General features: G+C 39.9%; 1 protein-coding gene across 4 annotated transcripts in view; it reads right to left on the reverse strand.

Annotated features, from left to right (window-relative positions):
- Nucleotides 1–18911, reverse strand: part of ANKHD1 (ankyrin repeat and KH domain containing 1) — a 121561-nt gene extending 102650 nt beyond the window's left edge. For 3 of the 4 annotated variants that reach the window (XM_055331304.1, XM_055331305.1, XM_055331303.1), the window contains exon 1: nt 18385–18850. In XM_055331304.1, coding sequence (XP_055187279.1) covers nt 18385–18675 — 291 coding nt within the window. In that variant the 5' untranslated portion in view covers nt 18676–18850. Of the gene's footprint in view, nt 1–18384 lie in introns of all 4 variants that reach the window. The other variant, XM_055331307.1, reaches the window with a different exon arrangement.
- Between the last annotated feature and the right edge of the window lie 4174 nt (nt 18912–23085).

The following is a 23085-nucleotide window of genomic DNA, read 5'->3' on the forward strand; positions in this document are numbered from 1 at the left end:
ATAATAAAGAAATAAAAACAAAAACTCTATTTTAAAAAAAAAGCTACCATGAATTAAGTGCATTAAAAAAATAGGCTACCATTAATAAAATGCCTAATATCTACCAGCATTTTCCATATATTATTCCAATCATCTTTTTTCTTTAAAGATTAATTTATTTATTTTAGAGAGAGACTCTTAAGCGCAGAACCCAATGCAGGGCTCAATCTCACAACCCTGAGATCATGATCTGAATAGAAACCAGTGGTTAGGGGATCCCTGGGTGGCTTGGCGGTTTAGCGCCTACCTTCAGCCCGGGCCTGATCCTGGAGTCAGTCCCGCATCGGGCTCCCTGCATGGAGCCTGCTTCTCCCTCTCCCTCTGCGTGTGTCTCTGCCTCTGTGTGTGTGTGTGTCTCTCATGAATAAATAAATAAAATCTTAAAAAAAAAAATAGTTGGAAGCTCAATGGACTGAGCCACCCAGGTGCCCCTCATTCAATCATCTTAACTACTCAAGTCAGATTAACTGACTTTCACTTTAAATAACTGAAACTCAGAAAAGTGACTTGCCCAATATCACATAACTATACAGGATCTGAAGCTATGTATTTTGGACTCCAAAGCTCATACTCTTTTTACCACACCAAACCATATTAAGCGAATCTTCTAAAAAACAAACATTAACAAAGTAAGCAGAAAAATTACAAATACGGTAATTCTTCAGTTTAACAATAGTGTCAGGAAAAAACTCTTTTTTAAGATTTCATTTATTCACTCATGAGAGAGACAGAGACATAGGCAGAGTTGGAGAAGCAGGCTCCATGCAGGGAGCCCGAGTGGGACTTGATCCCGGGTCTCCGGGATCACACCTTGAGCCAAAGGCAGACGCGCAACCGCTGAGCCACCCAGACGTCCCAGGAAAAAATTCTTTTAATAAATTTAAGTGTAGGGCAGCCCCGGTGGCCCAGCGATTTAGTGTCACCTTCAGCCTGGGGTGTGATCCTGGAGACCTGGGATCGAGTCCCACATCGGACTCCCTTTATGGAGCCTGCTTCTCCCTCTGCCTATGTCTCTGCCTCTCTCTCTCTCTCTCTCTCTCTCTCTGTGTGTGTGTGCCTCTCATGAATAAATAAAATAAAATCTTCAAAAAATAAAAGCTGGGATCCCTGGGTGGTGCAGCAGTTTGGCACCTGCCTTTGGCCCAGGGCGCGATCCTGGAGACCCAGGATCGAATCCCACGTCGGGCTCCTGGTGCATGGAGCCTGCTTCTCCCTCTGCCTGTGTCTCTGCCTCTCTCTCTCTCTCTGTGACTATCATAAAAAAAAAAAAAAAAAAAAATTAAAAAAAAAAAACAAACAAAAAATAAAAGCTGCTGGTGATAAAAGGATATTAATTGGGAGGGGTGCCAAGTTTTAAAAATAAATAAATAAAATTAAGTGTGATCAAGATCACCAAACCCACTAACACCTCTCTGACAGAGTTCTTTAAAAGACAAACCATGGGTAGCCTGAGCGGCTCAGCGGTTAAGCGCCTCCTTCAGCCCAGGGCATGATCCTAGAGACCCAGGATCTAGTCCTATGTCAGGCTCCCTGCATGGAGCCTGCTTCTCCCTCTCCCTCTACCTGTGTCTCTGCCTCTCTCATGAATAAATAAATAAATCTTAAAAAAAAAAAAGAGAGAAATCATGTTTTCATTTAGTAATTTCTGGCACCCACATCTATATTATTTCTAGTGTACAACACATATACAACAAAATTTGTGCCACAATAGGTTTTTTAAAAAGAAGACAGCTCCCATACTCATTAGGCATTGTGTTGAAAGAAGAAACTTTGTATTTTCTCTATCATAATAAATGGGTAAGGTTGAGGTTAGAAAGAAGTCCTGGCTTCTACTCATTATCCCAAATAGAAAATAAGCATTCAACACTCTAAAAGAATACTTAATTTAGTAAGTTAAAAAGAGCCTCAAACACCCATAAACCAGGATCCCTGGGTGGCTCAGCGGTCTGGCGCCTGCCTTCAGCCCAGGGCATGATCCTGGAGACCCCCAGATCCAGTCCCACATCAGGCTCCCTGCACGGAGCCTCCTTTTCTCTCTCTGTCTCTCATGAATAAATAAAATCTTAAAAAAAAAAAAAAACAACCCATAAACCTCCAATTAATACCAATAAGGGGAGGAAAGCATAATGACTAAGAGCAAGAAGACTCTTAGAACACCAGCTCATCACTCAGTGTGATCTTAGCTAACTTGTCTTACCTCTTTTAACCTCATTTATCTCAGCTATAAAATAAGGATAGTAGTACCTGTATCACAGGGCTATTGACGAGTAAGCAAGACGTTGTATCTAAAATTGCAAAACAATGCTTAACACATGGTAATTGCTCAACAAATATTAGTTGCTATTATTCTTATTAATATTGCCACTACTACTATCATTAAAGTCAGTTTGCCTTGTCTTCCTTTATTCTTACTCTCCACTCCACAAAAATAATATAGGATCTATTATAATCATTTCAGGCTAATAAGTAACCTGAACATATCAAGCACTACAAATACATTCATTCAACATTTATTAGGCACCTACTATATGCCAAACATTCTATTATATACTGGGAGCACAAAAATAAATATGATTCTTGCTCATTAAGACAGACAATCGGGATCCCTGGGTGGTGCAGCGGTTTGGCGCCTGTCTTTGGCCCAGGGCGCGATCCTGGAGACCCGGGATCGAATCCCACATCGGGCTCCCGGTGCATGGAGCCTGCTTCTCCCTCTGCCTATGTTTCTGCCTCTCTCTCTCTCTCTCTCTCTGTGACTATCATAAATAAATAAAATTAAAAAAAAAAAAAAAGACAGACAATCAAGGGCAGCCCAGGTGGCTCAGCAGTTTAGTGCCGCCTGCAGCCCAAGGTGTGATCCTGGAGACCCGGGGTCGAGTCCCACATCGGTCTCCCTGCATGGAGCCTGCTTCTCCCTCTGCCCGTGTCTCTGCCTCAGTCACTCTCTCTCTCCCCCTCTCTCTCCCTGTCTCTCTCATGAATAAATAAAATCTAAAAAAAAAAAATCAAATAAATGCAATAAAGCATTAGAGATGCTATAATAGTTATACACAGACAACAACATGGGAACACAGAAGAAAGAATGGCCAATCCCAAATGGAGTAGCAATAAAGGACATGAGTTAGAGATGACAGTTTTGGAACAAGAAGGTATCCAGCAGGATGAGAAAGAGGGGACATCAGTGACAGCAGCAGCACTGTTTAGTGGTAGTTACAAACATGAGCTTCAGAGTCCAAGATACCTGAATTCAAATCCCAACTCCATCATTACTAGATATACAACTTTGTATATGTCATACAATGTCTCTAAGCTTCGTTTTCCTCACCTGTAATTTGGAACTTTTTTTTGCAATTTTGATTTTGATTAAAATAAAAATCTTCATATGGCACTGGTAAATTTATTTGAAAATATAAGTAAGTACTTAACCCTGTGGGCAAGAAGCACTCAACATATAGTAGCTATTAATATGATTCTAGAAGTCAAAGCAGCAGAAGCAAATTAAACCAGGGCCTATAACAGCTTGATATGGTTCAGAGAACTAACAACAATTTGGTATGACTAGAACCCAAAAACAAATAAGGTAGGGTACAAAAAGGACAGTTGAAAAAATAGACAGAAGCTAAATCCTAAATAACCTTGTATGCCATGTCAAGGAATTTGACTTAACCTTTATCTAAGAAATGAGAAGGCTTTTTGTCAAGAGTGAAATGACTAAATTGACATTAGAGAATTTACTCTGACAGCAGGGTAGAGTAAGAATTAGAGGGATATAATCTTGAAGGTAGACAGAGCCAGGGATTATTGAAATAAATGCCAGTGAAAGATAATGGTTTTATTTACAGCAGAAGCATTAAGGAAACAGAGAAAGGGACAAATAAACAAGATGTTAAGAAAGAACCTACAGGACTTAGTGCCTGCTTAAATATGTATGGTGAGAAGAAATAACAAATATGAGATGTGAGGTTTCGGACTGCAGTAACTAATTTTAGGGCAATGCAATTTACATGGGTGGAGGTAAAAAAAAAAATCAGGGTGGAGGGGGAAATGATGAGTTCAGAATTAAAATTGGTGACCCTGAGGTGTTTATGCAAATACATATAGAGTAGGCAGTTGGAAAGCCTCTTGGCAGACTGCAGAAGTAGGAGATTGAAGCCACATGGATATCTAAAGAATGCTCCTGAGAGAACAAACTGCAAAGGCTGTGAAGGACAACATGCTTGGAGAGTTTACAGACCCTAATGAAGCAGTTGATTCTACTTAAATATGAACACAAGACAATCATATGCTGATGGACTTTGTATCGTTTCATTTTTAATCATTGCCTCTTTACACTTGCCACCTAAAACCCATGAAACTCCTAAAGTAAGACATCCAAATATCAACCTTACAGTGATCATCCAACTTACACAAGACAATGATCATTGTGTTTAGGATCTTGGATTGTCACAAGACTGTGAAAACATTTTTTTTTAAGATTTTATTTATTCATGAGAGATACACATAGAGGCAGAGACATAGGCAGAGGGAGAACTGGGTTCCCTGTGGGGAGCCTGATGCAGGACTCTATCCCAGGACCCCGGGATCACAACCTGAGCTGAAGGCAGACGCTCAACCACTGAGCCACCCAGGTGCCCCAAGACCTTGAAAATATTAAAAGAGGTAATGCAACCAAAGTACACAATGCTGGGACACCTGGGTGGATTACCAAGGACTCTAAGTTCTGAAAGACATAACTTTATTATGTATGACACAAATTCATGAAGAAGTTCTACCCTAGGGATCCCTGGGTGGCGCAGCGGTTTGGCGCCTGCCTTTGGCCCAGGGCGCGATCCTGGAGACCCGGGATCGAATCCCACGTCGGGCTCCCGGTGCATGGAGCCTGCTTCTCCCTCTGCCTGTGTCTCTGCCTCTCTCTCTCTCACTGTGTGCCTATCATAAATAAATAAATAAATAAAAAAGAAGTTCTACCCTAAACTAAGCTCTGATTTTCTTTTCTAGGGAATGAATGAATGACTATAACAGATTAGCAACAAGGAAATATAATAAACAATAGAAAACTAACTTTAATACTGTATGATCATATTATTCTAAATTTTGTGGGGGGAGGAATAATAGATCAAATCCATGCACCTGATTTATATATAGCTTTAAATAATGCTGTCTTCAAACTAAAAGAAAATAAACTTTTCTTTATCAACTCCTAAGTAGAAGATACTAAAATATAGTACAGACTCTGTTTACAGAGTGAAAATTACTAATAATTTAATATAATTGCAACCATTTGAGCAGTCACATGTAAGATCTGTTTTTGCAATTTAATCACAGGTGATAACACTGGGTTGGGAGAGAGCAAATTGTATGTTACTTAAATATTGGATTCACACCTCCTAAGTAGTTGTTAGAAGATACTAAACACAAAAACTCTAATTACCATGGTTTATATTTTATTCCACTTATTCATTTATCTATTATCCTGAAAAAAAAAATCCATCTGCATTCTTTATGCAGACTATAGTCCACATCAGATGCATTCAGACTACAGCTACCAAAACCAATCATCTCCTCCTACCTCAGTTTTATCTCCTCTCAAACATATACCCATGGTTTGTCAAGGAGAGGATACATGAAAAAAATCAAACACTTAAATTGTGACAACTTGCTCTTCTCATAGCCTGGCAAAAACAAGTTTAAATCATGAGTTGTCCCCCTAGTCCAAAAAGAGTGTATAGAAGAGCGGTGGAAATTTCAAGAGTTAGAATATTACTAATGCAAGAGGAGGGCCCTTTTGTGTGACCACAAATTCTGCAGAATATTGAATACCCCCTATTAAACTCTATTGAAAACCTGATAAAGAGAACAAGAACATATCCAATAACCTAGAATAGCTAAAACAATCTTGAAAAAGAACAAAGTTGGAGGACTTACACTTTCCAATTTCAAACCTTACTGCAAAAAGCTACAGTAATCAAGATGGTATAAAATTAGCATAAGACATCTAGAATAAATGGAATTTAATAGAAATAAATCCTCCAAAAATAAACCCCTACATTTTCAGTCAATTGATTTTTTCTTTATAAATATGTTTTGGAGTTTTTTTTTTTTTTTTTTAAGATTTTATTTATTTAGGGATGCCTGGGTGGCTCAGCAGTTGAGTGTCTGCCTTGGGCTCAGGGTGGGATCCTGGAATCTGGGATCGAGTCCCACATCGGGCTCCCTGCATGGAGCCTGCTTCTCCCTCTGCCTATGTCTCTGCCTCTCTCTCTGTGTGTCTCTCGTGAATAAATAAATAAAATCTTAAAAAAAAAAAGTTACCAAGCTTGTAGAGAAGTTGGAACCCTCAGACATTGCTGATAGGAATATAAAATAGTGCAGCTGCATAGAAAACAGCTTAGCAGTTCCTCAGAAAGTCAAACACCCTGGAGTTAGTTATCATATGATCTAGCAATTCCACTCCTTAGGTGTACACCCAAGAGAACTGAAAAGAAATGTTCATGCAAAACTTGTACACAAATGTTCAAAGCATCATTATTCCTACTGGCCAAAATGTAGAAATAATCAATGAACAAAATGGATTATTTTTCAAATGGAGTACTGATACAAGTCACAACATGTAGAAACCTTGGCAATAATATGCTAAGTGAAAGAAGCAAGATACAAAATACCACATGTCATATGATTCCATTTATATGAAATGCCCAGACTAGGCAAATTCGAAGACAAAGGCACATTAGTGATTATCAGAGAATATGGGATGGAAGTTGGATGATGGGTGGGAAATGACTGTTAATGAGTACAAGGTTTTGCTTGGTGAGTGATGAAAATGTTTTCAAAAAATAGTGGTAGTAGTTGCACAACTTTGTCAATATATTAAAAACCACTGAATTGTACATAAAGAGTGAACCTATGATATGTGGATTAAGTTTCAATTTTTTAAACTTCGGGAATCTGATTTTGAAAAATACCTTGGAAATGTGTTCAATTTCCTAATTTGATAAATGTACTGTGGCTATGTAAGAGAATGTTTAGGGAATGTACACTGAAGAATTTAAGGATAAAAAAAAAAGAATTTAAGGATAAAGAAGCATGATGCATACAATCTATTTTCAAATGATTCAGAAAATTATTCATTTATTTGTTAATGGAGAGAGAGAGTAGGACAATATAACATGAACACATTAGTGAGTCTGGATAAAGGATATATGGGGGGAGTTCCTGTATTATTCCTGCAACTTTCAGTAAGCAACAAAGACAATGTATCCAATATAATTGGACTATTGCCCCTTTTGGGATTGCTCTTTGATAACGACAGTTTGTTTCACATATGTTACTGAATTTAGTGACTACAATTTTTAAAAGGTAAAAATTAAAATGTAGAGATATAGCAGAAAAATAAGTAAACAGAGAAAAAAAATCAGAAGCTGGTAAGAACTGAAAGTCCTTCCGAAGCGTACCACTCGAGGTATCAACTAACTAGCAAGACCAAAGCTTTACTTTCTAAGATTTCATAAAATGCTTATGTAATGTGAAATTTCAATTCTACATCATTAAAGAAAATATTACAGGTTCATTTATCTAGCTTTAATACTATACTGAGATAATTTTTCTAAAACTGAACTCACCACTAGTTATATAAAGGATAAATAAAACATATTCTTCCTAGCATTTAATCAATATATGAAGCATTGTGATCAATCACAAGTTAGTCAATATGAGAATGAATCAGGAAAAAATGAGGATTATATTTCAGAAACATCTACTCATCTACACTATTCCATTTTAACTGGGTTCAATGTCTTTAGGGAAGACATCACTGAGTGTTCCTACAACCTTTCCCTATTATAGATGATTTTTATTATTTTGTCAAATTCAAACCTTTTGATTTGCTAATATCTAATGTAATAAAACGATTATATTAAGCTTTTTAAAAGATTTTATTTATTTATTTTGAGAGAAAAAGAGAGACAGTGGGGGGAAAGGACAGAGGCAGAAGGAGAGAGAGAATCCCAACCTGACTCCACGCCAAGCACGGAACCCAACGCAGCACTTGATCCCACAACACAGATCATGACCTGAGCCGAAATCAAGGATCAGACTCTTAACCAGCTTAGCCACCCAGGTGCCCCAAAACAATTACATTAAGATTTGCACTAAAACTTGTTCTCACTCAAAGTAATCTAAAGATTCAATGCAATCCCCAAAGACTCATCCTAAAATTCATGTGGAATTTCAAGGGACCCTGAATAGTCAGAACAATCTTGGAAAAGGAACAAATTTGAAAAACCAACATTGCCTGATTTCAAAACTTACTAGAAAAGTTGTAGTAATCAAAAAAAAAAAAAAAAAGTGTGATACTGGCATAAAACAGACATACAGACCAATGGAATAGAACAGAGAAGCCAGAGATGCCTGAGTGGCTCAGCGGTTGAGCATCTGCCTTTGGCTCAGGGCGTGATCCCAGGGTCCTGGGATCGAGTCCCACATCGGGCTCCCTGCGTGAAGCCTGCTTCTCCCTCTGCCTATGTCTCTGCCTCCCTCTCCGTGTCTTTCATGAATGAATAAATAAAACCTTTATAAAAAAAAAAAAAAAAAAGAACAGACAAGCCAGAAATAAACCCTCCAATATATGGCCAACTGATTTTCAACAAAGATGTCAAGACCAATCAATTGGGAGATGATAGGGTTTTCAACAAATAGTGCTGGCAAAAATGGATATCCATATGCAAAGGAATGACTGGATACTGATCTTACACTGTATACAAAAATTAACTCAAAATGGATCCCAGACCTAAATTAAAAGTTAAAACTATAAAATTCTTAGAAGAAAACGTCAGAGAAAATCTTCACAACACTGGATTTGGCAACAACTTCACACATAGGATGGCAGAAGTATAAACAAATGGAAAAAAAATAGGTAAGCTGAGTGGCGCAGCGGTTTAGCGCCTGCCTTTGTCCCAGAGCACAATCCTGGAGACCCGGGATCGAATCCCACATCGGGCTCCCGGTGCATGGAGCCTGCTTCTCCCTCTGCCTATATCTCTGCCTCTCTTTCTCTGTGACTATCATAAATAAATAAAAATTTTTAAAAAAATTAGAAACTTTGAGGAATAAAAGGACACTATATCAACAGAGTAAAAAGGCAACCCATGGAATGAAAAAAATAGGTGCAAATTATATATATAAGGGGTTAATACCCAAGGAATATCTACGATTAAACAATGAAAAAGCATCCCAATTAAAAATGGGGATAGGATTTGAATGGACATACAAATGGCCAAAGGCACATTAAAAGATCCTAAACATCACTAATCATTAGGGAAGTGCAAAATAAAACCACCAAGAGATACTAGTTTACACTCATTCGGATGGCTATTATCAAAAACAAAAACAAAATAAAAAATAACAAGTATTTGCTAGAATGTGTGGCAATAGGAACCCTTGTGCAATTCTGATGGGAATGTAAAATGCTATAGCTGCCATGTAAAACAGTATGGTAATTCCTCAAAAAATTAAAAATAGAGTTACTAAATGATCCTGTAACCCCAGTACCCGGAAAAATTGAAAGCAAGGACTTGAGCACCTGGGTGGCTCAGTGGTTGAGCATCTGCCTTTGGCTCAAGTGGTAATCTCGGGTCCTGGGATTTGAGTCCAACATCAGGCTCCCCACAGAGAGACTACTTCTTCCTCTGCCCATGTCTCTGCCTCTCTGTTTCTCTCATGAATAAATAAAATCTTAAAAAAAAAAAGAAAAAGAAAAAGAAAGAATGAACAAATGAACTTGAACAGGTATTTGTACACCCATGTTCATAGAAGCATATTCACAATAGCCAAAAGATAAAAGCAATCCAAGTGTCCATCAAAGATGAATGGATAAACAAAATGTGGTATATACACAAAATGGTATAGTATTTAGCCTTTAAAAGGAATGAAATTGACACATGCTACAACACGGATGAACTTTGACAACATAATGCTAAGTGAAACAAGCCAGTCACACATACCCAGAGTAGTCACGTTTACAGAGAAAGAAAGTAGATTGTGGTTGCTAGAGGGTGAGGAAGGGTAGATAGGGATGGATACAGAATTTGTTTGGGAAGTTGAAAACATTCTGGAGATGGCTGCTGGTGATGGTTGCATAACAATGTGTATATACTTAATGCCACTGAACTCTATCCTTCAAAAAGGTTAAAATGGTAAATTTTTCTATGTATATTCTAAGACAACTAAAAAAACACAAAAAAATAGTTAAAATGGTCAATTCTGTCTCTGTATATTTTACCACACACAAAAACAAACAAAAAGCTTGTTCTCAATCTAAATGTCCTCATTATAAATTGTTAAACAAATCAAACTTACCTCGACAACTTAATAAACTGCTCTCCTGTACAATTCTTTGGTTCTTAAGGCCAACGCCTGGGGGTATACTTGCCTTTCTCTTTTCAAAATTGCACACTAATGCAGGTATATCAAACAGCTAGGATACAATGGGATATCTACTTTAAAAAAAAAAAAACAAAAACAAAAACAAATACCCTTTCTACTACTGAAAACATCCATTATGGGAAAAACTTTATGAGAACAGAAATGTATGTAAAGGAGGAAGATCAAATGTGCTCTGTCACAAACGGCTGCTAAATTTTAGTCTAGCAAATAAATAAAATAGAGCTTTATATACAACTTTACTTTCTTCCTGGTTTAGGTAAAACTGGCCAGAAGAAAGGTAAGCCAGTCAATCATCACAAGGCAAATGATCATTCATATGAACTACACGCTGTCATTAACTACCAAGAGAAGAGCACACATAATTTTTTTAAAAGATTTTATTTATTTATTCATGAGAGACAGAGAGAGAGACAGAGAGGCAGACATAGGCAGAAAGAGAAGCAGGCTCCACATGCAGGTAGCCTGACGTGGGACTAGATCCCAGGTCTCCAGGATCCCACCCTGGGCTGAAGGTGGTGCTGAACCGCTGAGCCACCGGGGCTGCCCCATATTTTAATTTCTACAAATTAGAGTGTAAAAATATACAAAACCAACATTTTCCATATTGGCAAAGGTGCAAAGTAGGGGAATATGCCTTTCTATATCCATAGTTTTAATATTTATTTAAATTTTTAAAGATAATGACAAGAACTGAACTTTTCAAGTAAGTTTAATTACAAAATTACCTTAGAATAGTGCTCCTCCACGAGATGAGCACTGAGTGTTATGTCTTGGCAAATAGAATTTAAAAAAAAAAAAAAAAAGCGATGCCTGGGTGGCTCAGCAGCTGAGCATCTACCTTCGGCTCAGGGGTCCAGGACTGAGTCCTGCATTGGGCTCCGTGCAAGGAGCCTGCTTCTCTCTCTGCATTTCTGTCTCTCATGAATAGATAAAATCTTAAAAAAAAAAAAAAAAAAAAAAAAGAATAGTGCTCCTCAATGTATACTCAATGGTATACTTTTTTGTTTAATGGTATACTTTTCTTTTAAGATTTTATTTATTTATTCATGAGAGACACACACAGAGAGAGAGAGAGAGAGAGAGAGAGGCAAAGACACAAGCAGAGGGAGAAGCAGGCTCCATGCTGGGAGCCCGATGTGGGACTCGATCCCAGGACTCCAGGATCACGCCCTGGGCCAAAGGCAGGGACTAAACCACTGAGCCACCCAGAGATCCCCTAAATGGTATACTTTTAATTGCCTTCCTAATATACTGATCTACACAGCAGTTATCAATTTCCTTAAATAATATAAAATTTTTCCAACAAGGTCAACTATGGATTATATGCTGATTTGAGACAGGCATGTCTTAAGCAACTAATTAAATTCATTGGTACAACTGACCGGAAAAGAAAGAGTCAGAAGGACAAGTAAGATAATGGGAGTCAGATGACCTATTTTCTACTACAAATTAGCTGTGTTATCCTGGGCAAGTCACTTAGCTCAAGGTATACAGACTTGTAAGGTTTTGCTCAGTGTCCTGACATGCTGTTTCTAATTTCATATTTTGTCAAATATGGATATTTTCAATTTTTCATTTTGCAACAATGAGAAGAAAAATAGCTTTATGAGAAATTCACTACACTGTCCTTACTTTTCTCATTCTACTTTAGATATATGAAAATTTCTACAGGGACTAAGCAAGCATTTAGGGAAAAGCAGTATTTCATAACCAAAAGCTGTCTATTTCCTAATCTAAAGAAGCACAATAATAGCATGGTTTCTGGATTCAGTATTAGATTCAAATCCTAGCTTTACCACTTACTAGCTATGTAACATTTTAACCATTCTTTTGTTTTATGATTTATGGATTCATCATTGCACTGAGCCTACATTTATTAATCTATAAAAATGTAGATATCTACCTGAAAGGTGTGTTGAAACAATGAAATAAAATAACAAAAGTATCTAATATGGTTCTGGCATATATTATGCAGTATTCCATAAATGGTAGCAGTTACCTAAAAATGAGACAAGATTCTATGATTTTATAAACAAGCAACAAGAAAGGAAAATTGTAAATAATGAAATCCAAGAAGAGAGATATGTTGAAATAGTTCATTTATAATAGGTAAAAAAAAGAAAGGAACTGATTTTATTTCTTATACCTTTGGTTATATAGAAAGGTAAATCTGGCAAAAAACAAAAAAGAGGTAGACTCTTCATTTCTTTTCTTTTTACTTGCCAATTCAAGACTAATACTTTTTAAAAACTGCTTTGTTTTCTCGTCAAAGTGTAATCTTTTATCTATCATTTCATCAGAAGGCCTGAATTGATTTTTCAGAAGTTATCTAGTACATTATCATATCACCACCAGATAGACTCCAGAAGAAATGTGCTTAAACTCATCTCCAATGCTTCATTCTTAACATGTTTTATCACTCTCATTAGATAAAGTCCAAATCTTTCTCAAATCTACCACTTAGAAATCTCTCTCTCTCTCTCTCTCTCTCTCTCTCTCTCTCTCTCTCTCTCACACACACACACACACACACACACACAGTACAGTATGTTATTTTTTTGTTATATAATAGGGAAAATAAAAACACATATTTGTATTTCCATAAATTCTGAAAGAAAAAAACATTAAAGTGTAGAGGGCAAGATACTTGGGAGAAGGGGGTTAGTTCAAGGCTTTTCATTGTATTTGCCTTTCCGTCACTCTGACTCATCAATTGTACACAGGTGTACCTACTGGAGTGTACTAAATAATAACCATAAGAAAACCCTTCATCCTTCAAGTTTCACAATGAGGTTTTCCTCCATCCAAACCTAATAAGCTCTGGTTTGACCCACCATTCATATAACCATACTTATCAATATATCATTTTATTTTTTTTTAATTTTATTTATTTATGATAGGCACACAGTGAGAGAGAGAGAGAGGCAGAGACACAGGCAGAGGGAGAAGCAGGCCCCATGCACCGGGAGCCCGATGTGGGATTCGATCCCGGGTCTCCAGGATCGCGCCCTGGGCCAAAGGCAGGCGCTAAACCGCTGCGCCACCCAGGGATCCCCAATATATCATTTTATATGTAAAGTCTTAAGGCTTTACAGAATGAAACTTATGCAAAGTTGATACTTATGCAATGTAACAAATTGTGATAGTGATAAAATGTAGCTTTTCCTTCTGTAAACATTTACAATCTCTCCAAAATCTGCTCCCTGGAATACAAAGTTATATTTCCTAGTTCATCGCTACTAATAATATATGGAATAAAGCCCTTTCTACCTTGAACAAAGTCCCCATAAAAGTGTTTTAGAAATTTATTTTCATGGACAATGAATTTTTCAAAATTGCCATCCCTGCTGATAAGAATGGACTCTTAGAGACCATTGTTCCAACCAGGGTGATTTTGTCCCCAGGAGACATTTAGCAATATCTGGAGACATTTATGGTTCTCAACTGGTGGGTACTACTGGCATCTAGTAGGTAAAGGCCAGGGATGTTGCTAATGTACAGGATAGCCTCTAACAGGAGTTATCTGGACTAAAATGTCAGCATGTTTCTGTTGAGAAACTTTGCCTCTAGATTATAGATTATAAGGAACTCTAAAGGAAATTATACATCTCCTCATTTTTTTTTAAAGATTTTATTGTATTTATTTATTCATAGAGACCCAGAGAGAAAGAGAGAGGCAGAGACACAGGCAGAGGGAGAAGCAGGCTCCATGCAGGGAGCCCCACGTGGGACTTGATCCCAGGTCTCCAGGATCACACCCCGGGCTGCAGGCGGCGCCAAACTGCTGCGCCACCGGGGCTGCCTGATACATCTCCTCTTCAAATAGAGAAAATCAAAATGGAAATTGTATAGTGGTACTTTTGCCTCTAAAAATAATTTTCAGGGGCAGCCTAGGTGGCTCAGTGGTTTAGCGCCGCCTTCAGCCCAGGGGACCTGGGATAGAGTCCCACGTGGGGCTCCCCTGCATGGAGCCTGCTTCTTCCTCTGCCTGTGTCTCTGCCTCTCTCTTTGTTTCTCATGAATGAATGAATGAATGAATGAATGAATAAATAATCTTTAAAAATAAATAAATAAAAATATTTTTCAGGAAAAAAAAATCCCTACAAAGCTTCTGCTATAATTTGCTATAAATTGCTATATACAGTGTTTGTGTGCTTCTATCTAATTATAAATATGCACCTGCCTCAATATAAGAAAAAAACCTTATGATACAAAACTATGCTGTCTGGGCACCCAGGTGGCTCAGTCGGTTAAACATCTGCCTTTGACTTTGGTCAGGATCTTAGGGTTCTGTGATTGAGCTCCAGGTCAGGCTCCCTGCTTACTGGGAGTCTACTTCTCCCTCTTTCCTGACTTTCTCCATCTGTACCACCCTCCCCCGCCCCCAAACCCACACTGCTCATGCTTTCTCCTCTGTCAAATAAACAAAATAAAATAAAGGTATGCTATCTAATTCGGTATCTGTCTTTAACGGGTGTGTATACAGGCCCAGAAAATTAACTGAAAGAAAAATTTTAACATTGGTTATCACTGAAGAATGGGATTTGAAGGGTTAGTGGGAGGTGAGGACTTTTACTTTGTACCTTATATCTACTACCTACACTGTTGAATTTTTCAACATGAGACTATATGACTTTTATAATTTTGAAAGGATATCACGCATATATATATGCATACATTCTTATGACAGTGAAAAATTAAGTCATAAACCTCACAAATGCATTTTCGTTAGGTATTTTCTTCATTTTTACTTGCTTAAAAAAAAAGACTCCTAATCTAAAGTCAACATTTAAAAATTATTTTTTAAAGAATTTTCAACCTGATCTCTATTCTGAACAATGGTACATTTCAATAGGACCCAATGCAAGTTCTGCTTTCTATTCAAGGCTTTGGATGCTAAGGAACATCTTGCTATGCCTGAAGAAATACAAAACAGATATTTACCAAGGTTTAAAACAAGAATCAAGATTCCAAATGGTGGCATTCTCTAAGCTTGTACAATTCTAATAAAAATTTACAGAAAGACCCAGCCCATTCCTTAAACTAAAAGGTCTTTTGACTTAGCCAGCAAGGGAAAATAGCTTGTTTTTTCTTAGCTATTGGCTCTTATAATGAACAAAAAAGAGGTCCTTAGAGTATCTATGCCTCTGCACACCAAATGTATGACTTCAACTAATTCTAGAGCAAATAAACTAGGCTTCCACATTTCTTATTTCTCACTGAGTCCTGCCCCATTTGGAGAAAACACAAACTTCACTCTCAAACTATAAAATAACTCCTTATTTCTCTGGATGTCTAGATTCTATTTTTTTTTTATTTACTTATGATAGTCACAGAGAGAGAGAGAGAGAGGCAGAGACACAGGCAGAGGGAGAAGCAGGCTCCATGCACCGGGAGCCCGATGTGGGATTCGATCCCGGGTCTCCAGGATCGCGCCCCAGGCCAAAGACAGGCGCCAAACCGCTGCACCACCCAGGGATCCCTGTCTAGATTCTAAATACTTGGTTCTAAAACATCTAGAGAAGATGAAAATAAAGATTTTAATATTATTTATCAAATACCAATTGGGTGAGTGTTTTGTGAACATTATGGTCTCTTTATACTGGAAATTCAAAGGCCATAATATGGGAGAAGACAGCTAATCCTGTGAAAGAAAAGAAAGAAATCTGCTTGGGCAAAAGAGGTTATTTCTCTCACAAATACATAGACTATACTCTACCACACATACTGTACAGAAAAGATTAGATACTCCAGGAATTTCTTATCTATATGATATAGGAGAAAGAAGACATAAAAACAAAATTTTTTTATCCACAATTTAAGAAAAAAAATCTATATACACACTGAGCATTATCTTTTTTTTTTTTTTTTCTCACACTGAGCATTATCTTAAGACTATGGTAAAGTCTCTGGATATCCCAGACACATTCCTTCCAAAAATGAGGCCTATCCATATACACTTAATACCTAAATCCTTTTTAGGTACAGAAAACTTAACAGGAAAATGAGTTCTTCTACCATTAATCTAAATGGGTGTAAGAATCATCAAAAATAACTTCCACAATGAACACCCAAAAAATGGTGTGGATTCTGCTCACAGAATCACACGGTATGGGAAATCCAAATGAAATACAGTAAGTTAGAGGAAGAGAGAGACTGTCTGTGCATGTGTGTTTATGTGTATACAAGCCTCAGAGAAATAGTTAAAAAGTTCATTTCCCAGATATAACACATGAGCTAAAAAAGTTAGAGATTTATGACTTTGAAGGCTCACCAGCACTCTCCTGAAAAAAATTAAGAATACTATTTATGTAAAAGTGAAATAGTCATCTTTCATTTCACCTATGAGAATTATGTAAAAAATGGTCCAGAAAATCAAGGACATCACATGTAGACCAAAGCAAACCTTTTCAGTCTCTCTTACAAGTTAAAACAAAACCAAAAAAAGACTCTAATTTTTAGAACCTAAAAGTAGGCCCACTTTATTTTGTGGTAAAAAGTACATGTGTTTTAGGTTCCTCTCTAATCAATTTTCATTGAAAGGATAAAAGAAAGTCATCCATAAGCACAAGAGTAGAGATGCTCCAGAAACTTTCCCCATAATTGCCTACTCAAATACAATCCTGTCTCACTTTGACTTAGAAATTAGTTCTCTTAAAGTGAAATTTAAAGATTCAGACATTCAAGGGACTAGCTCCCTTACATCCCACACACTATTTTTTTTCAAAGCATAACGTTGGAGTGAAAATGCATTAACGTTTTAAATATAAATGAACCCCTGTTCAGACATGGCAAGACAATGGTGGAATGGTAAGACAATGCACTAACTGTATTCTGCAACCCACAAACAGTTTTTTATTCCTCTCAAATACAGCAGCCAGGATAGTTGTATACAGAGAAATCTCTGTACTTTAACACCAAGATCAGAGGCTAAAATAATTGGTCATAGGGGAATGAACCAGGCACCTTAGAACCAAAATAGAATACTCTGGGCACTCAGAACAATAGCCATCAAGGAACAGTACTAAATCCAAACCATGGTCAGGAGAAAAAAAAAAGTACATATATTTTATATAAACATATAGGGACCTTTTCCCTAGGGACCAAAATAGGACAATGCCTTCCATCCCACATTGCTCAGACCTAAGAGTTAAAGAGTTAAAAGAAATGAAGGATCTGATCATTAAATGCTACAAAAGGTATTCATTGTTTTACCTACTCCAAGCCTAAAAATCTACAGACTTCAGTTTTGCTGAAGCTCAAAGATGCACTGGAATTTCCTTTTCCTGTGTAACTTCACAAAAGGTCCCAGGTGCAAGACTCACGTGCTTCCTCAGGGTAAAAGCAGAGAGAGTCTTCGTACTAACCTGTCTCAAACTAAAAAAGGAAATTAAGAACTCTTCTTTCTACAAAGGTAAGGCACAGGGCAAATAAATGACAGAGAACTCAACTTTGGGAACAGGCATATAGTGGAAATGCTCTCTCAGCTAGCCAGCTCTGTCTCGGTCTCGGTGTCTCTCTGTCTCCCTCTCCCAGTCTCACTCGGTCTCTCAGTACCAAGGGCAGGGACTCTGGCAAGACCCCGCCCCCCCCCCCATCTCCAAAGCGGGGTGGGCGGGAGGTAGCTAGAGGAGTCCTTGTTCCCGCGCGAAGCTTAGAGACCAAAGGACTCCCCATTGTGGGTCTACGGATGGTGACGGGAACCCGGCCGGCTCGAGCCTACCGCTGAAGAGTAAGCTGAGGGCGCACTAGGCCCGCACCGCACCGCTGCCACTGACGCCATGGAGCCGATCGCTGTCAGAGAACGGCTCTGCCGGGGAGCGAGAAGGTGGCCCGGGCCCTGTGCCGGCCCAAAGAGAATTCATGCCTCACACCGTATGGGAGGCAGGGGTCCTGGAAGCGTACCTCGGACACCTCGTCCTCGTCGCTGCCAGAGGCACCACCTCCACCCCCGGTCCTCAGCACGGCAGCCGCCAACTTGAAATCCAGCGCCGCGTCCCCTCCGGCCGCACCGCTGCCGCCGCCACCGACTCCCGGCACGGGCCCAGCCTCCCCAAAGAGTCTCACGGTGCGAATCCCCAGCCCGACCCCTCCCGGCGGAGGCGGCTCCGAGGCCCCGGCTGGGGCGGATCGCGGAGCCACCGAGTCCAGGTCCTCCTCAAAGGAGGTGCCGCCGCCTCCGCCATCGGTCAGCATGGTTCACACGCGGCGCCGGAGACGCTGCCGAGTCACTCACAGCCACCGCCGCCGCCGATCCCCGGAACGAGAGGAACAGCAGGAGGAAGAAGCTTCTCCTTCCCCCCGTCCCAGCAGCGCCACTAACTTCTCACTGCCTAACCTGCTGCCTCCCGCCCCCCACACTCGCCACTGGCTGTAGCCCCCCAGCGGCTGCAGATCATTGGCCAAGGTGACCCGTCGCTCAGGCTCTTCGTCACGCGCCGCTTGCTGGCTCGCGGCCCCCAAGCTGCGTTGACCCGCGCAGGCCTAGGCGGTTGCGAACACCCGCCTCGCAGACCCCAGGCGCCGACTTCCGGTCTTTTTCTACGTCTATTGGTCAACGTCCCTAACTATCGCATCACGACCTTAAAGTGGATTAGTTCGTCTTGTGGTCAGTCACGGTGACCCATGACAATGAGAGGCTTCATTGGCGCCATAAAGCGTCGATCACTTTGTCACAGGACGTCGCGTGATACAATTGGCCCGCAATAGTATCATTCTTCCCGCCCCCATCTGAGGTGACGGGAAAGGGTTGGGGAATTTCCACTTGTGATTAACATTACGGCAGAGGTGACGACCCGCAAGGATTGGTAAGATGTGGAGTAGAATTCACCCTCAGTATTCTGGGGCTTCTCTGTCAAGGATTGCAAGAGGCACGGAAGTTTTACGAAGCTCTCCCACCTGTCGCTCTCCGCGAGGCGCTGAGACAGCGGCCGGGGAGTCGCTGCACGGGGATTGGAGGAAAGATGCAATCATCCTCATCTAGTCTCCACCTTCCTGACAGTCCCTGGTTGGAGGAGCGAAGCGTCAGTCACTCGAGCGGTCGCCACCTCTGGGACAGGTGAGATTGTGTAACTTCTGCCTCTGGCTCTTTGGGCGGGAGTAGGGGGCTGGGACAGGCGAGGTGGCAGGGCCGTTCTTGCCTGGGCCCTCCAGGCTCTCCGAGTGGAACCCCGAGCGCGAAGCCCCGGGGGGCTGCTGGGGATGACCGCCGCGAGGCGACGGGCTTGGGCGCGACAGTTCTACCACCTGCGCGCGGGATGGCCCCCCGGGGCCGCGTTCTCTTGCCTGTGGAGGGCGGCGGGGCTGAGGGCTGGACAGCGCCATGCCTCGGTACTGGGAACTGTCCCAGGAAGGAAGGTGCGAAGCCCGCGAACAGCTCGAGGAGATCAGACCCGAGCGGTGTGAGGAGTGCGTGATCTGGAGCAGTTTCCAATTCTGCCGCCACCACTCACTTGCTGTATGACCTACGGGCGTTTTGTGTTTAATCTTTGAGAATCAGTTCATTCATCTGTAGAATGGGGCTAATACCAGCACGTCCCGCATTGCGTTGTTATGAATACATAAGGTAACTAGCATAAGGCAATTAGCAAAGTGCCAAACTGGAAGACCCATTTTTGTTAGTTACTCTTCCTTCAGGAGGCTTCCCCCTACCCCTGGGCCCTGCCAACCAACCTAATTCTTGTCAAATCTCAGTGATTCGAAACAAGCTAGCTAAGGTGGGGGCCGAGGAGGGGGCGGGCGGCGGGCGTGCAGAGGTGTCTTTCCCTCTTCTAACCATCTGTCTCTACTTCTATTATCTCTTCTATCTCAATCCCTCTATTCCCCTTGTCAATAAAGATGGAATATAAAATTTAAAATACTCATGCTTCGGGGATCCCTGGGTGGCTCAGTGGTTTAGCGCCTGCCTTTGGCCCAGGGCACGATCATGGAGACCCGGGATCGAGTCCCACGTCCGGCTCCCGGCATGGAGCCTGCCTCTCCCTCTGCCTGTGTCTCTACCTCTCTCTCTCTCTCTCTCTCTCTCTCTCTCTCTCTCTCTATCATAAATAAATAAAATCTTTTAAAAATTTTAAAAAATAAAATAAAATACTCATGCTTCAACTAAACCTATGATCAAGGATCACCAGAAAGGCGTTTGGTGAAGTTTGTATGGCAAATGTCCTTTGACCCAGAGAATGTCCATATGACTTAGATTGACCAAAAAGCAAAAGATTTGGCATGTCTCCTCTCTTGCAACTCTAACAAAGGGCTTTGTATATCTTGATTGTGCAATTGTTAACATTTCACCTCCCTTGAACTATAATCTGAAAATTCTGTATATAACGATTTTTGGGGCACCTGGGTGGCTCAGTCGGTTAGGCTACTGGCTGATGATTTCTGTTCAGGTCATGATCTCATTGGTGGTGTGATCCAACCCAAGTCAGGCTCCTGCTCAGGAGGGAATCTGCTTGAGATTCTCTTTCCTGCCTCCTCTGCCCCTCCCCCCACTTGCTGGTGATCTCTCTCTCTCTGTCTCTCTCTCTCTGTCTGTCTCAAAAAAATAAATCTTGGGGCACTTGGGTGGCTCAATTGGTTAAGCGTTTGCCTTCAGCTCAGCTCATGATCCCAGAGTCTTGGGATTGAGTCCCACATTGGGCTCCCTGCTGAACCAGGAGTCTACTTCTCCCTGTCCCTCTGACCCTCCTCCCGGCTTGTGCTCTCTCTCTCTCTGTCTCAAATAAATAAAATCTCTAAAAATAAATAAATAAAATCTTAAACATATATATAAAACAATTTTTAAAAACTTGGTTCTGCCAAACTTAAAGAACATTTTGAAGATTGTGAACATTTCTTTGGCTTGGTAATTTATGTTTGTTTGTTTTTTTAGATTTATTTGAGAGAGAGAGACAGAGATAGCAAGAGAGCACCATCCAGGAGGAAAGGAGAAGCAGGATTCCTGCTGAGCAGGGATCCTATGTGGGGCTCAATCCCAGGACCCTGAGATCAAGACCTGAGCTTCTTAAAGGCAGATGTTGGATGAGCCACCCAGGTGCCCCTAGCTTGGTAATTTCTAATTTTGGCATTTCAGGTTTAAAAAAAAAATCGTTTTCAGGGGATCGTTTTCAGGATGCCTGGGTGGCTCAGCAGTTGAGTGCCTACCTTCAGCTTGGGGCATGATCCCGGATCTGGGGATCAAATCCCATGTCCAGCTCCCTGCAGGGAGCCTGCTTCTCCCTCTCTGTCTCTGCCTCTCTCTCTCTCTCTCTCTCTCTGTGTGTGTGTGTGTCTCTCCTGAGTGGATAAATGATTTTTTTTTTTAAGGAATGTTTTCTATAAGCAGAAGGTTAGGGTGAATGTTCTTTCTAGATAATAAATTGTAGGAAATGGAAAAAACTCTTGACCTTTTCTACAAAACTATTTTGATATAAATGCCCTGTGTACTGTCTTTAGTTAGAACCTATGGGCTTAATTGGCCTGTATTCTCAGTGCTGTTTAAATTTTGAATGCATGTGTGACTAGGTCACAACCCAAAGTAATAGCATGAACAAAAGAAACCCAGCTCTGCCCAACCCACTTCAAAGCTGGATTATCCAGAATTGGTATGGATACATCCTTAGGCAAAAACAGGTATTGACTGGTGCAGCATTACAAAGGAACTGCTTGTCATTCCTATCACTAATACAAAAATAATTTCTGATGCAACTCCCTGAACAAACTCATTAAATTCTTTGAACAAATGTAATGTATCTTAAGAACAGAGAGAAAGGAAATCTAGGCATTTGCATTTTTCCCAATATATTTGAAAGAGAAATATATACTCTTTACTCAGTACCTAGCAATCAACCCTGAGTATAGCCAGGAAAATATCATTGAGCAATAATCTTTTTTCACCTGGATCTTTACTTGAGACACTTGTTGCCAGGAGTTTGACGACAATTGAGTAATCATTTTAGGGTTTAGAAACTCCCAATCTTATAGATTTTGGTGACTATTGTTGAGACTGTATTATATAGTAACTTAATATTTCTATATATACCACATAATGTAGTATAACAAAAGTGAAATCTAATTGAGAAATCATCACTATATCAAGTAGTAATACATTAAGTAAATAAACCAAATCACACTTAAAGTATTCAATGAAAAATATTAATAAGTTTAATGTGATTTATTGGGTAATGTTGGTTTTGATACATCATATATTAAGTTGGTATTTGCCACTAACAGAAGATACACTAATTTTTCAAATGCTAAATAAGCAAAAGAGAGCAAAATCCCTCTTTTAAGTGAATATATATATATATATAGTTAGAAATATATATATATTTTTTTTTTGTTAGGAATCAACATTAGAATAAAATGTTTTCCTCCCAAAACCCAGCAGGAATATTGATTAGGGTGTAGTTGTAGTGTATTTCAAAGCTCTCTTTTCCTTTTGACTATCTTTCAGACATAGAAGGAAAAGGCAAAAGAAAAAACTGTATATCCCAAGGATTTTTAAAACTTCTGAAGTAATAAAAGGCTTCATTTCTTGTGAGAAATATGAGATTGACAAATGAAATTGTAGATACAGGAATGTAAGCTACTTTAACTACTTTAGCTGTAATTCTTCCATGTGCAACTTGC

Source organism: Nyctereutes procyonoides, unplaced genomic scaffold, assembly GCF_905146905.1.
Source record: "Nyctereutes procyonoides isolate TBG_1078 unplaced genomic scaffold, NYPRO_anot_genome, whole genome shotgun sequence".
In the NCBI taxonomy this organism is placed as follows: Eukaryota; Metazoa; Chordata; class Mammalia; order Carnivora; family Canidae; genus Nyctereutes; species Nyctereutes procyonoides.